The sequence below is a fragment of the Erithacus rubecula genome (assembly GCF_903797595.1).
Source record: "Erithacus rubecula genome assembly, chromosome: 11".
NCBI lineage: Eukaryota > Metazoa > Chordata > Aves > Passeriformes > Muscicapidae > Erithacus > Erithacus rubecula.
The window spans coordinates 18,720,198-18,736,661 of record NC_136663.1 but is presented as its reverse complement, the minus strand read 5'-3'; the positions used below and the strand labels follow the sequence as shown (position 1 = coordinate 18,736,661).

Below are 16,464 nucleotides of genomic sequence, written 5' to 3'. Positions count from 1 at the left end.
GGGCAGGAGCTCCATGGAATGTGTCACATCAAAGAGGAGCCAACCTCTACAGCCAGAGCAGAGAACTGAGGGACACAGTCAGTTCTGCTGTCATCTGTGACTATATCTACATACATGTAGAACTTACCAATTAAACTAGAAAAACCCCCATAATTATTCCATGGCCTGTTGAGTTTATGTACCGTCAGAAAGGGAATGCTGAACAAGAGTTTTAATCTGAAGTAGTATAAAAATCTAGTTTATTTACCACCACTCACTTGTGTAGTGTGGCCACAGCCTCTCTTGTCTTGATCTGATCCAAGCCAAAAGTGAGGGCAAACCGCCGGGCCAGCTCCTTAATGCCACTTACGTGGGCAGATGTCCTGTCCAGGTTGGGACCTTGCTCCTGAACAAGCTCATTGAACAGCTGCAGAGAGAGTTCAGAGGTTGACATCTGTGAGCTGGGAAACACTTTTATTGAGAAAGATTTGGGTTCTAAACCTGCTCCATCCAAGAATGGCCTTTGCAATGACTTTTTGCACTGAGAGATAATAGAGTCCCTTGTCACTTACCAGAATTTCTTCTGTCCCTCTGCTGTTTGCCACCTGCCCCCCATCTTGTACTTGTGTGGAGTTATTTTGGTGGAATTCTGCACCCACCTTGCCTGAATTCTATCTATCCTTCTCCCAACTCATCAAGAAGGTGCTGCATTACCCATCAGATCAGGTGGTGCTTTGAATTTGGGGTCAAAACTGCAACTCCTCCACTGTAGCCTCAGTGCCTGTTTGCTTTTCCAGCCAGTCCCAGCTCTCCTGGCACTGCCATTTACACACCATTTCTCTCACTGGGTGCTGAGAGTATCCTGGCAGACAGTACCAGTGACAATATTAAATCAGGCTGCATTACTGTGACTGCTTCTCTCATCTCCATAAGCTCTGTTATCATGTAATTAATGACAGAAGCTTAATTTGACAGGATTCCTCCCTGACAAATGCACACTGGCTGCTACCTAGCATGAGGCACTTGCAAAGAGCTCCTCTCATTGCTTTTTTCACTGAGTTTTGTCAGCCTGACTGATCTGTGGCACCTGCTTCCTCTTCTCCAAATTTTACAGACAGAGGCTGTTTGACACTCCGTGATTCTTCTGGAAGTACATCTGTTTTTCTCAGGCTTGCACAGATCCCTCTCAGCTTCCTGAGTGCTACAGGAAATACCTTAGGAAGGAATTCTGGGGGGTCCAGCTCATTTTAGAGCATCTAATTAGTAGAAGTAATTTCTCTGTGCAATGGTACTTCAAGGCCTAAGTGGTATTTAGTGCACTTTGTGCTGTTGCCTGACAGTTCTCATCATCAGGCAGTAATTTATGGTTGATGTAAAGCAAATTTTTCCAGGAAAAAACATGTCTAATAGTATTGGAAGACTTAATTAGCTTGAAATTTGAAAAATCCATCTGTATTTAGACAAAGTATAAGGAAGATGCATTACTTCAGCAAATGCTAAGAAGAAAAAGCCATCCTAATTCTTCTTATTGACTCGGGATCTATAAACAAATACCATGAATCAGCTTGGACCAAACTGCTCCAAGGCTCTTCTCTCCCTCCCTTCCATTTTTATTTGCCCAAACTTTGCCAGTGTGAGCCTATGGAGACAAAGATTACTGAGACAAAGGAGCAGTGACATCCTGAACTGGGGAGCTGGAAAATGAAGAAAATGTCCTAAGGAAGTGCAGCATTTCAGCTTCCCTGTAAAGTGCACCAGAGGAAATCCTGGCCAGGCCTTTTTGCCGTGAGACATTTCTAACAAAAAAAATCAATGCTCTTACCTGTTGCAAACTGAGAATGAGCGTCTTTGCACACTGGATTTTATCAATTTGCCTGGTTTTGCTCAGGGTTTCCTTAATGATATCTCCATAATCATTGTAGTACTAAGAAAAAAGGTGAAAAACAAAACAAAACAAAACAAAACAACCTTTAAATCAAATCTCTTATACAATTTCTTACAGTTTTCCCAAGAGAAAGATTACTTGTAATTCTTGATTTGAACAGGCAGCAATTTCTCAAATCCAGTTTTTGGTGTGAGTGGGGGGCAATGTTTCAGTGATAAGGTAGGAACTTCTGTATTTATTATGTTTTGTAACAAACATGTTGAAAACCAAACAAAAGAGCATTTCCTGCCCCACACTAAACACTTGATGAGGTGACTCATGGCTACCAATTCCAAGCAAGAACATGGCATTGATCCAACACTCCCTTAAGAAGCAGGTGTGAACAGACACCAGCACAGAGGTGTGTGCTCCTTGTACACTGAGGGGAAAGGAATTCACTAAAGCCAGAAAGTGGAGTAAGGAATGAGTCAACATAGAGTGCTGTTTATCTTAATGGAATGGTTGCTGAAAGCCATGGCCTATGGTGCTGCCCATCTGGGTAGAAAAGCTGTATTATCATTACAAATTCTAAGCTGAGAATATATTTTTTCCCAACAGTATTCTTTCAGCCCCATTGATATTTCTGCATTTGCAGTCACTTATTTTCATTCCCTTTGAAATATTGTTTTTGCCTTCTTTTAAATTTCTCTCCCTCTCTCCCAGTTTTAAGAGAAGGAGGGGCATGGGGAAAAGCCCATCCTAGATCACCTGGATGGTGACAGCTTCAGTTTCAAACTCCCACTCTGGCAAACAATCCCTAAGCAAGACTAACCCTATCTGATGGCTACAGTGGTATCCTGGGAATTTTGTTGTGCCATGTGCTTGATGAACAGGAGGGGAATTTCAACTCAAACCCTTTATGTTTCAACATCTCAAACAGTGTCTAGGATAAAGAACCTGCTCTGTCCTCCAGCTCTTCCCCCTGGATTGTCACCTCTGTGAAGGGCAATCCCCTGCAGGGACAGGTGGGACAGGATCTGAGGGATCATCAGCAGACTGCTGATGTGCCTGTTCTTGCAGGTAAACTCCCATGCACTGGGGCAGCAGGAGCTAAGGTCCTCCTGACCTTCACTGGGCCTAAAACCTCCGTGAAAGCAGCAAAAGTTGAGAAGATATTCTGTTACCCACTTACAGCACAACCACACAGAGATTTCCTGCTGTCCTGTTTAAACCAAATTCCTAACACACATGGCAAGCACCAAGCCTGGGAGACTGACAGTGGAACATGACATGGAACAGGTAACTTATTGGGGATTCTAGAGCTGAATCTGAGGAGCAGGGGGAGAATCTCTCTGCAGAGTGGAGTCACTGGAAATACTCAGCACCTCAGGATCAGCTTTTAGTGCTGCCTTAAATAAAGCACATGTGCTACAAAGAGGGTGAGGTCAGTGCTTGCTGCTGCTCAGTGCCAGGTGTCATGTAGAAAGGAAAAAGTACTACACAGGATCAAATGAAGCTGAAAAAGCTTTCAGTAGTGTTTGGCTGTAACTACAGTGCTGGCAGGGATGGCAGGAGAAGCCCTGACACTGCAGCCTGGGCTCAGTCAGGACAGGAAGATGCATGGCCTGTACCTTCATATAGTGTTTGAAGATATCTGCTGCTGCATGCATGTCCACAATGTCATAAATTATCAGCTTGCTAAAGGCAGCCAGAAGGTTTCTTCTCTTATGCAAAGCTTCTATTTTGTTGGCTTCATCTTCTTCATCTCCCTCTGAAAGCATCATCAACAACAGAATGTTTGTAAATAACTATTAAGCTCTAAAACAATGTTATCAAAGGGGAGCTTTTAGAAAAAAAAAAATAAATTCTTGAACATGAAGCAAGAAGGATTGTTGGAGAAGAAACAGTCTTGAGTCCTGCCTACTTCAAAACTTCCAGGGAAATTTAGGAACATGAGAACCACTGATCAAGGCTGCTCTCCATAGTCCTGAGGAGATTCTGAATATAATCCTGATGGAACTGAGTTGTTTATTTCCTACACCCTGTGAAAGGCCAGGGTCAACACTTGCTGAATGCTCTTGCTTACCTTCTCAAATGCAGGACATTCAGAAAGGCTCCATTAACATGACTAAGCCATAAATATTTAACAAAAGAAAAATCAGAAGCATCAGTACTTTTGCATGCCTTGAATTTTCAGATGTGAAATCAACAGCTCTGAACAACAAGAAGTAAAATCCAGTTGTAAGAAGCATTAACATTGAGTGGCAACGCCATAAGTTTTAAGTGCCTGTGCAAGACTTCACTTTGTGAATGAAAAATAAACTACACAGAAAAAAATTTGAATATAGCTGCTATATAATAAAAGCATATTCTACAACTTAGATAAGAAACTTCAGAGCAGAGACCTTCCAAAAATAAAGCAGAAATACTTCTGAAAACATCTGAACAAACTGATCAGAAAATTCTACTTTCTCCTTTTCTTTCTGTGTCTGTTATGAAAAAAAAAGCTAAACATACCCATGCTCTGATTTTCATCATCTTGGTCAATAAACACATGATCCATCACAAAACTGAGAAGTTCTGACTGGAGGCCTGAGTCTGGATTGAACACCAAAGGCTGGAGCCCTTCTCGACCTCCTGTCATCAGCTGGTGACTAAAAATCATCAGGAGATCACAGAGCAGCATGAAAGCCTGAAAAGCAAGAGAGAATGAATGCAGTGAAAAGTCAAGTAAGGAAAACATAAATTACCATTGACCTATTTCCAGATATCCCCTGCTATTATTAAACAGCTTCTTAAACTGTTCTCAGGTGTAGTTGTTTATGTGCTGTGAAAAGTATTCCATAATGGTTTCCTCTAATATTGGAATGCTGTGCCTTTGGTTCCTAGGCCAGGAACTGTGGTTATTACCTTCTTCATGTCCCAGATGACCAATATTAAGCTTCCATTACTTCTCTACAAAAAGAACTCTAAATCTACCTCTGATCCAAGGCATGCAGCCAAATTTGTAGTAAAGAGAACACACCTCTTTTGATAACAGTCAAAAAAATCAAACAAGTAAAAACATGAACATTGAGAGAAATTCATGCTGAGTCACTGTCAGACCCCAAAAACACAGACAAACAGAAAAGAAGGCAGCTGTCATTACCTTCCATTCTTGCAAGGGCTCATTTCTGTATAAGAGTGACACTTTTTGCCACAAATGGCTTTTGCTGGGTTCTCACAGTCAGCTGTCTGCATTTGATCACATTCAGCACCTTTCAGAGGCCTTTTTATTAATAGCTTCTCTATTTTTAACCTCAGGCTCTGAAAACTTTACAAATTTCCAAAATAAAATCTGTAAATGCTAAACCTCCTAGTGGCTCCCTTATTTCTGGGAGTATGTTATAAAATCTGAATGAGCTACACCAGGCAAGAACAGATGCAAATCATTGTGAATTATGTTCTGTTGAGACCTTAGGAACAGATGTTGCTATTTGGGACTTTTCTCCCCTTGATCCCAAAGGCTGTGATTCATTCCACTGATGATCTCACCTGCTCTAAACTCCCTTGATACTCAATAGAACTGAAGCTCTTCCTAATGCAGATCTCTAAGAGAGAGCAGATGAGTAATGCACTGCTGAGTTCTGTCCAATATAAAGGCAGCAGTAGGCTCAGTCACAGGATATTTATTTCCCTCAAACAACTCATGGAAAAGTTGAAATGTTTCAGTCTTGTTTCCCTACATACTTCATACATTTTTCCTTCCTTTGATATGGACATCAACTTTGTCTGGAAGGAATGTCTGGAGTAAGGATGGTAGGGAGACAATACAATTTGCACATAATTGTTTAAAAAAATCCAGTAAAACAAAAGGAATAAGTAGCAGTCCTGCACTCACAGAAATATACTTTTTAAGGAAGAAAACAAGAGTAAATAATAGAAGAATTGGCTGGAAGGGGTCCCTGGAGTCTCCAGTCCAGCCTACTCTGCCCAGGACACTTGTTCTCACTGGGCCTGCCTAGGTGTGGGTTTGTCTGGCTAAGGCTGGAAAACTTCCCCACAACTGGGAACTGCAAAGGAGCTTCTAAAGAAAGCTTAAATGATCAATGAAAAAAGCCATTGTGGCCACTGTTAAGGAGGGATCAAATCCATGTTAATACACCTTGGAACAATCCCACTGCAGGAAGGGGAAGGATGTTAGGTCCAGCTTGAGCTGCAAGGGAGGTATTTGCATGGAGCTAGAAGATATTTTCACATTATACAATATTAATATAATATGCCAAGAGTAACTACTCTGAGCATTAAAAAAAATTTGCTAAAGTAAAATCTGCTGGAAGCCAATGACACACAAGTCTTTTAGAAATACATAAACTACTGACATCTGTGAGCATTTAATGTTTATATTTAGCAACCTAAAGAACAGAGAGTAAATGCCAAGCAGAGCTACCTTTCAAAGAAATAAAAGCATAATTTAAGAAGTATTATCTTTTAAATACCACAGGCAAAAAACACACACCAGTTATTAGTTATACTCTGCAAAATCTGGGGAGGTCTGATAGAAATGCCATTTGTAGAGAAATAAAATGTCATTGACATAAATCAGTGTATATTCACATAACCTCAGCTAACAAACCAGCTACCGTGTCCTGCAGAGACAGACAATTATTTCAATGAACCCTTTGATTCAATGAAAAAAAATCCAAAAAGATTCAGCCCATTTGGGGTCTCTGTCACCCTCCAAAAGTTCCTATTTCCATCTTTTAATCTAGTGTCTGCAGGAAGAGTCTTTCATCTGAGGTGACTGAGTTGGATGTCTGAAGCCATGAGGGCTGGAAATGAGCCTGAGTATCCATGTAATCCTTCCTTACTGTTAATCAAAAGTTCATTTGTCATGAGCTGTGCTTTGGAAATTCTGTCAATACAGCTGCTCTTCTGGGCTGTTTGTTCAGGTTTAGTTAGACAGGAGCACAGATGATTTTACTTGGAGTTTGATGTAGTGTTGTCCTGAGTTTTACTACAATTTACCTCTCACACTTTTCTAAGAGCATGACAGACATTTCCTTTACCTGTTCTTTAACTGGAGTGTTGACATTTGATAGACACTGCTGGCAGACAGCCAGGAAGGATTTCACAGTTTTCCTCAATACCAACAAGTCATCCTGGAATAAACATTAAAAAATAAAGTATATGAAAATTAGTAAGAGGTTTCTTGGTGGAAGCAAAATAAAGAAACGGTGATGATTTCATACATTCAACAAAAAGCTGTGAAAGAAATAAGCTATTCAAAAAGAACACACACAGAAACAGTCCCTTGGTTTTACAGTGATGATGAACCAATCACTGAGAAGAAAATAAGAACCCCAAATGAAATTAAATAAGATGAATTCACATCAGGATGGCTGGCCCATCCTCTGCAGACCTTCCCCCAGGATAGTCCTCTCAGCTTCCACGTGAAGAGAGAATGTCCAGCAGAACAACCTTCAAGCAAATGTGAAGAACCTACAAATTGCACATGCAATGTTTTCCTTGCTGAAATGTTTCACTGATGCTGGCTGTTCAGCCCACGTGTCTCAGTTCTAGTTTTAGCTTTTCTTATGTTTCCTGCCATGAGCTCTTGTTGTTCTGTGTTTACTGCAGAGCCTTTTTGTGCTCCATATGTTCTCCCTGTGCTGGTTCATAGCACAGGACAGGACTGCCAATGTGCCCAAGCACCTCTAGTGTTCCCAAAGCTCTGAACTCCTCATCACTTCCAAAGGAGTGAGGGGGATTTGCTGCTATGGACACTGAAGGCCTGTGCACCCCCCCACCTTCCTATTCCTGGTCAGGTTTTCTCTGATGATGCAGCCATGGTGCCACTGCATTACACTGCCATTACCTGCTCTGCTCTATTCTAATCCACAATTTGCCATTAATTACCCCTCTTTTTTCCTGGATATAAGCCTTCCATTTGGCAGCATTAAGATGCTTCTATTTAAAAATTTTAAATTGTGTTTTGTTCACCAATTGATCTGTATCACCCCCATTTTCAGGGCCTTCCAAGATTACTGATAAAAATGTTCATTTTTTTAGGAGAGAATAGATCTCTCCCAGAATGCATCAGAAACTATTCCACCTTGCAAGGATAGCTCACCTACAATTTTTCTTTAATACATGGATCAGTTTTAAGCTGTTGAATATGAATTACATTAAACCTAAACATGCACCTGAAATGCAATGTGGTATTAATGTCTTAGAGACACTGAGGTTTCAACTGGTTTTCTTCTCAGTCAAAAATGCCATCTTTTTAACAAGAAATTGATGTGTTTCTTCCAATTTTAGCTGTCAGTCCTTCAGCCTTGTACCAACTGTTACATCTCACTCCAAGATTCTACCTAGGACTGATGCCAGACCTACCAGCTCACTGTTACATTATCACCTGATTTACCCCTTTAAGCACTGGGATTACAGTCACTTTCATGCTTTCTACTTTCTGTCACAATTACCTTCCATTGAGATGTTCATGAATTCAACAGAGAAATAAAACCCATGAAAAAACCTACATACAGGTCAAAAAGGAAATGATTGTGTCTCTCATTTTTCTTTCTGTCAAACTAACAGGCAGGTACACAGCATTTATTACTCTCTCTCCTGACAGCATAGCATGACGAAGATTCATATTGAAAAGTTACAGACAGCAGGAGAAAGCCCCACTGAACAGTGCAATGGAACCATCTGGAACTCTTCTGATCTTGGAGAAATCTCCAGACTACTGAAGAGTGGGGATTTTTTCAACAGAGAAAATGGGAAGAAAAAAAAAAATTCAATTTCCAAGTCTTTGAGTGTTCTGGGGTGCACAGCCCACGCTCTTGAGGTGTGAGTACCTGATCTGCCTTCAGCAGAAAAGCTGATATGAAACCATTTTATCATCCTGTTGGCTGTTACACAAAACCATGGGGTCACAGCTCTGCAATTTAACTGCTCAATAGCATGAACAAGAACAAGCTGCTGAGAGCAGACTGGAGTCTGTGCCACCACCCAAACCCAAACCAGGGTGCTCAAAAGACCCATGTCTACAGCTCCTCCAGTACTTTCTAGCTTTAAATTAAACCTTGTTTTTTCCACTGAAATAATTTTAAAATGCTGTGCTTTTGCTACGTTCATCTCCCAAACCCCATCCTCTCCCCCCTATGTGCTCACTGCTTTTCCTCTAAAGTACTTATCATTTGCAGTATTAACTTCAACTTCCAGTGTTGAAGAACTCTCAGCTTTCAACCTGACTGTACAAAATGGTCCTTTTGCACCTTGTGACTTGTTTCTTTCCTTCAGCTTTTTGTGCCTTCTGTCATCATGCTCATATAAATATGAAAATCACCAAGTCACCACAGTGTTCTTTAAATCCCTTTTTAAATCTCCTCTCCTAAGTCCTCTGCCCTCTAATATACTCTAATAGCCATGCATTTGGTTACTCCGGCTGCTGCTTACTCACCAGCTAGCTGACCTCTGTGTTGCCTCTCAATGTTTGCTCTAGTCATGCTTTATTTTTACTGTTCTAAGTTTTAGGACTCTATTTTACTGCAAGTATTTCCTTCTCAGTACATACATATACAGTGCACAGTACAATGTCCTGGGTACCTGGGACACAGCTGAAGAAATCCAGGTGGAAACAAGTGTGTGTTCTAATCCCCAATCCTCCTGCCTCAGGACTACTTGCTCCCCCAGACTGACAGATCAGAGAACTCCAGGGGAGAAATTGCCAGTTTGCTTTGGAAACACCCTCAAATCCCTTTCCACTTGTGGAGTTTTCCTCCAGGCTACAACAGGCTGCTCCCACAAGCTATGGAGGATAAGTTTTCTCCCCCCAGTAGAGTGCTGGTTACCTCAAAGAACCCCAGTTTGCACAAACAGCCCACACAGCCTCCACTGGACAGAGAGAGACCAAAAGTTAAACATCATACTGTGGATATTTCAAGGCTTACACATATCATCCTTACCTGCAGCCTTGCTTTCAGTAATCAATTTTTCCTTTCTGTTTTTGACACCAAGATGACTCCACAGGACACCCTTCTTTCCACAGGCTAGCTTGAAGAAGTGTTTCAAAATAACTCTGCCCCAAATCTCTGTTGTATTTAACTGGTGAAATCTTTGTTATTGGGCAGAGGATTGGACTTTCTCAAAAACTGAAATAATCAATAATTATCACTCTTCTGCTAAAATATCTTTGATACATTTTTATGCTGATAAAAATGCATCAAAGACACTCCCTCAGGCTCTATTTACAAATGATACTGAACAGTGAGGGGCAACCTGCAGAGTACCCCCTGCTAACAGCCTGGAGAAGGAAGAGCTCTTTGTATCTTGCGGAGGGGGCTTCAGTAACCTATGACCAGCAAGTTTGGAATTTGTAGGAGTTCATTAACATTATAGAAGTGTCCAATATTCTGTAGAGCTGATAGTTATCTTGGTGATGTGTTGCACTGGCTGTAGGTCAATTATATGCTGTTAAAAAAATCAATTAGCTGACTTGATCCTAATTAGATTTAAACCACAAGAGTTGAGCTTTTCCCTGCCACACACATGACGGCTCCAATCCAAAACACCTGGATCAGGTAGGGAGCCATGATCCAGAACATGCCCAAGAACTGTAATATGAGGTATCCCTCATACAGCAATTAAGGTGCCCTGGCCATAATTCCCAGGACAGTTCCCAAACAAGGGCAGTTCTCTCAGGACAGAGTTGTGTTTTTGAAGAGCCATCTGAACACCAGACAAAAAATAACTTCATTCCAAAACAACTCTGCTCCCAGTGTATGCCTATGGTTGTAAAGTATGACTCCACCACAGAATCAATACAAAATTCAAAAATTGCCAACCAATTCTGAACTGTAGTCAAAGAATTGACTCTGAAGGAAACCTTCCCCGAATTCCCCATCCCACCTGCTGACTCCCTGCAATAAAAGGTATTATCACCTGAGGGATGCAAAGCTCATGTGAACAACAAATGTGAAACTTGCCAAGATGCTTGTACTTGTTTCCATCTTTTATTCTTGTACTTACAACTCCAAAATATTCATATACTTTATCCTGTGCTTTGACTACCTCACTGGGACCTCATGAGGTGAAACAAAGCAGCTACTACTGCCAGCATGAAGTCACACAAATGACCCAGCTGGCAGCAAATGAACATTTCTTACAAATCAATCTCTCCATTGCTGATCTCTCAGCCTGGTTCAAGGGAAAGCTAAAAAATCATCCTTGATATCCGAGCCTGGGAACAAAAATCCTCAAATCTATGTGATACAGAAAAACAAAGACTTAAGATTAGTTTTATGACATATTACAAATTCTCTCCATTTTCATATTTTATCTTCCTTCTTTCCCCACTAATTCTCCTCTTAATTTTCTTACTATCTCTCCTTTCCCTGCTTTCATCCCTCCTCTATAGGTACCTTTTCCTTCCCTGTCAAGAGTTTACATGATTTATATCTAAACAGAAATCAAGCAATTGCTTTCAGCTTATCCTTTGCTTTGTAATCTTCTGCTTTTATCTCAAACCTGAAAAAGCTTGTGAGTCCAAAAGCCTCTCTACTTTGTGCAGCTATATCCATTGGTCTACTCAAGATGCCATGTGAGGCTACACACCATCACCCCTCTCTGTCCTGAGATCATTACAGATACATCAAAGTAGCCCTAGAAACCTGCATGGATCTACATATTGAACTGCTGTGCCAGAAATGATCCTGTAAAAGCCTGAATACTTCAGAAATACCCATGAAATACATTGCTTTTCATCCCAAGATGCTTGTGTTAATGCCTTTGTCTACCTACACCTTATGAGTGATGCCCTTTAATGTCTATCAATTTCCAAACCTAAATAATGACTTATAAACCAGCCATGGATGAATCATCCCTACAGATGAAATGCCAGATACAGTGCAGATCAGATCTATTTTCACAGTAAACAAACTAGAGTGGAAAGCTTGATAGCAAAATGCTCCAGCCTCAGCAGGTCTGTGGTTGTCTCTTCACCTTCAGCTGAGGCTGCTGGCACTCTGCAGAGCTGCAGGGCACAAATGCAGGGCTTCTCTGCAACTGAGTATGCACAAAACTCATTAATTTGTAGAGGCTGGGGTAGAAACTCAAACAACAAATTGACAAGAGTTCTTTAGGTGACAGTAATTATGATTTTCATGGGGCAAAGACAAACTTACTTTTATTTGTCATGGCCATTCTGGAGTGATCCTTCATAGTTCTTTCCCTTTCCACTCCTATGAACTACATAATGTTGTAACTATGCTATGAATCACAACAGGATTAGAAATACAGGAGAGATCAAAGCTATTCTGCAATCACTTCATAAAACAACACCTCATACAAATGCATCCTATTTTGAAAAAGTTGGCAAAACCATATAGTTGCACTAAACTTGTCTATAAGAAAATCTCAGCTACTGAAATAAAGGTTTTTTTCTCTTTCAGTTGAACTGGGCCATCATGGTCATGTTGTAATAGCAGCCACATGAATGCCTGGGCACCAAAATGTAAAGTTTATAGCTCCAGGCAGAGAGAGGCTGTATGTTAATCCCCAGCTGGAGGTTATGGATAAGTACATTTCTTTTGCTGTAATTGAGACACAAGAAAAGATGAAGTTTTTTTTCCAGCAATGCTGATAGCTATTCCTGCACCACCTGTGCTATACAGCAGCAATTTATTGTACTTTGTTCAAAAAAGTGTAGAAATGCAGTGATGGGTGATGAGCATTTTCCAAACGCTCGTTTATGTCTGGGATTTGCCCCAGGGCAAGGCAGGGACAAGCCCAGCAGGCAGGAGGACAGGATCCTCAGGAGTGAGTGAGAAGCCCAGCACCAGCCAGCACTCCAGAGCAGGTGGGGAAGACTGAATGAAGGTGTTGCAGACAGGGCCCAGGTGCTGAGAACTCAGTTCCACAGGAAACCAGCAGCCCAAGTCTCCTCCCCAGGGAGGGCTGCAGTGAGAGTAGTGCAAGCACCCGTGTTCCTGTGCTGAGAGTGCAGCAATGCACAGTCTCCTGCATCTCCTCTCAGCAACTCAGCCTCTCCTGTCACAGGGACATTCCTCCCTGAGGAGAACAGTGCTGCCAGCAGAGGACTTGACATGCTTTCCTGTGACCACATTCAAAGCAAATGGGATGGTTTCAGTTTTCTGAGTTCCAAGATGCAGTATTGAACACTACCACCATGCTAATGAGAAAGAGGCTGAGAGGGGGGAAATGGGAACAAAAGCTAGAATAAAAAATTACAATGATTTCTTTTTTTGTCAATGTTAGTATTCAAAACAACTCAGAGAATTTACTTTGCATTTTCATCACTTTTTAATGCATAAAATGCTTATTTGAGTAGCACTTCAGTATAACATCTTTTCCTTTCTGATGCTAATGGGGAAATACAATTATTACTTCAGTTTTCATACAATTTTAATTTGACATATTACTTTTGAAAAAACTCTGAAAAACAGGATGCTGGGCTCTGAGAAAAGAGCTAAGGAAAGGTCCTGGAAAAGTCACATGTCACCTTGTCCTAACTGCATCCTACTTTGTATGCACTTATTTTTTATTAGCAATCATTATTACCAGCACCCTGGCATTGCTACTGCAACATAAAGGGTGTAATTACAGAATAAGCAAGGTAACTACACATCAAGATTAAGCTATCTGTGGCCTACAGATCAACAGTATTGCTCACAACTGTTCATGTCAACACTCCTTATCAGCCATGCAAACTGTAGTACTCACAATAAAGTGTGTTAATTATCCTCAGCAATAAAAATATAATAATCAGCTTCTATAAAATCCTGATAAAGACTATTTGCATTGCTTAGACATATTGCATGATGTTAAATAGATCCTGAAACATGGAACAATATGAGTATGAACAATCCATGTGTTATAAATGACAACAAATTATAGCAAGAATGGAAGTTACAAAAAAATCAGGCATAACACCTTTCTAGATAAATTGTGCTCTGCCAGTAAAATCTGTATGATCAAATGGCCACTTACTTTGGAAGGGGAGCCCTCAGTGATTTTCACCAGCTGCCAGAGAATAGAGTAGTGGGAACACTGCAGTGCCTGGACAACAATCTGTAACACAAGAGCACACAGAATCTCAGCACGCTGCTAACAGCAGGCACAGCAGGAAGTATAAGGAAAATCTATCATGCATTTTGAGGTGAAAAGACAGGAGCAGCCCTTAGCTCTTTTTATTTTCAAAAGAATCACGTTTTTCCTTGATGGTTTGCTGCAATAAAAAATCAGCCTACTAGAGATGAAAAAATACTGTGTAAATGCTGGGGAACACCAGAAAACTTTGCACTGAGGTGCAGCAAGAGGGGATGCCACATCGTGACAGAAGTACAACCCGACATCTACATCTCTCAGGTCAAAAGCATGTTTAAATATCTCTAAACCTGGCTTCACTATTAAACAGCCTGGAAATCTGTTCCACTGTCAAATGAACATGCAGCCCAACTGCTAAAAAAGGAGAGAAAATACAACTTGTCCCATGGAGAAGACCAGGGTCATATCCATGGTGCCCAGAAAAGTAACGATGGTGTCTCTAGAACAGTTCAAATCCAGATTAGATGCTACAAGTGCCAAACTCCTCATGGTGGCCTGCAGGAAAAAATACTGAGCAGAGTTAAGATTTCAGGGCCCTTCCCCTAAAATCTTATGGAGGCATTTGGAGAGCCACACACACTGTCAGACCCAGAAACTGAGAATTGCTGGAAGCTGCATGGACAGGTTCTACCGGCCAGCAATCTCCCTCCATTTAGCACAACTCCAGCATGAAGCAGCAACTGCAGATAAGACTGTGTAACAATGTGTGACAATGCCTCCTCTCAGGGTCCTTTCTACAAAATTCTTATTCAGAATTTCATGAGAATTTATTTTTTCTAAATGAAGCAGAGTTAGAATTAACAACTGGCTTCTAACCAATCAAAACTTAAAATGTGCTTAAATGCTGGAGTAGGAATTCTGCAGTTTAAACAGGAATCATGGGAGAATATAAGATGGTTCCTGTGCTCATCCATAAGAAACAAAAACTGAACTCTGAGGGAACAAAGTTCAAGATGTGTTTACTAAAAGAACACCTCTAGGATGTTCTAGTTTCCTGGTTTTCACAAGCTTTCATCTTACCTTCAATGCACAGTAACCATTTGGGATAATTCTAATTGCAGCCAAGGCTTTGGGGTTTCAGGAATGTTGGGTTTCAGTAAACTTCAGGATTGATGCACTGCTTTTCAGACTCAGGAACATTAGCTATTCTCAAGTTTAAAGATGAGAAAGGTGAGGGAAGGAGTTAAAAAATCACAAAATTCAAGGTTTTCCACCTCTTAGACATAACATCTCTTGACTCCACTATAAATTTAACGCCAAACTCTGTTTTTCCTACATCACTAAAGTGCACTGAACTTTTGAATTTCTGTACAAGCAGACTCTTTAGAACCATGGACACCCAAGTGATGCAGTGCAGGTGTTGTTCAGGGTACCTGTTCTGGCATAGCTCCGTGTTCAATTCCAGTTCTCAGCAATCTGTAGCAGTTACTGAACAGATCCCATTTGGTGAGATCATGAGCACTGAAACAAGAGGAAATAAAGAGGGATTAATTGTGTTCCTCAGAACCCCCAGCCTTGAGAGCTTTGGTGGTTTCTACAGCTGACCAAGCAGCTGCACAGCAGCTCACTCTAGGCTAAAAGTACAACTCAGGCTTTCTGATAATCCAGGAAAAATGTTTTACTACACAGGATTTTTTTAGGGAGGAGATAAACTCTCACCATACTATACACGTATAAAAGCCACATAAGTGCAGCCTCTGCTTCTGTGTCTAAGTTATCTTTCCTCTTTTGGAAACATTGACAGAACTCCAGAAAACCCTTACCTGGCACTGCAGTAGAAAATACAGCCAAACTCTATCAATATCTATCTTGTATATTTTTCTACTGTTTCATTACCACTAGATATTAAATATCCTGAATATCTGAAGTGAGATGATATGGTATCACATGGAAATGATATAGAGATGGTGGCCACCATTCCACTCACTGTTCCACATTTCAACCTGATTTCATCAGTGAGAGGAATGAAAATGGCATTAGGAACAAATACTCTACAGCCTTACAGACCTCAACACTGCATGAAACAGATTTTTAATAGAGAAATGAGAAATACAGGGAAACTAAAAAACATCAGGTTGCCTGAAAGACAAAAATACTCTCTCAGCAAGTGAATTTAAAACATTTTTTCTGCAGTGGAAATAAACTGAGATAATTTGAAACAGTTTGTAATACACCTATAAAGGAGCAAGCCAGCTCAGAATAATTAGAAACTTGCTGATTGAAATACTCACCTGGGAGAGGGGATACTGAGACTGAATTGGGAGTCTCAATTGGATGCAGCAGCCTCTTGCATCTGACTCATCCCAGCACCCAGATCACCCAGCCAAGCTCACTCCTCCCACCACTGTGCCTGCCCTGGGTTAAACCATTAACTGCCCTGCTCAGCCAGAAGGAATAACTCTGTACTTCCTAAAGACAGAGGGTGAACTCAGGACTGGGAATACCCAGGTCCTGTTGGAAGCCCTGCCATGAAACACCTCCCGTGCTGGAGCGTGTTAGCCCTGGAAAAT

At 41.0% G+C, this 16,464-nt stretch overlaps 1 protein-coding gene across 1 annotated transcript in view; it reads right to left on the bottom strand.

Moving 5' to 3' along the window:
• STAG1 (STAG1 cohesin complex component) overlaps positions 1-16,464 on the bottom strand; it is a 159,743-nt gene that overhangs the window by 12,982 nt on the left and 130,297 nt on the right. The window contains exons 21-27 of the mRNA XM_079314939.1: positions 15,328-15,415; positions 13,838-13,918; positions 6,892-6,984; positions 4,361-4,535; positions 3,475-3,614; positions 1,802-1,903; positions 258-406 (exon numbers count right to left, since the gene is read on the bottom strand). Coding sequence (XP_079171065.1) covers positions 258-406; positions 1,802-1,903; positions 3,475-3,614; positions 4,361-4,535; positions 6,892-6,984; positions 13,838-13,918; positions 15,328-15,415 — 828 coding nt within the window. The remainder of the gene's footprint in view (positions 1-257; positions 407-1,801; positions 1,904-3,474; positions 3,615-4,360; positions 4,536-6,891; positions 6,985-13,837; positions 13,919-15,327; positions 15,416-16,464) is intronic.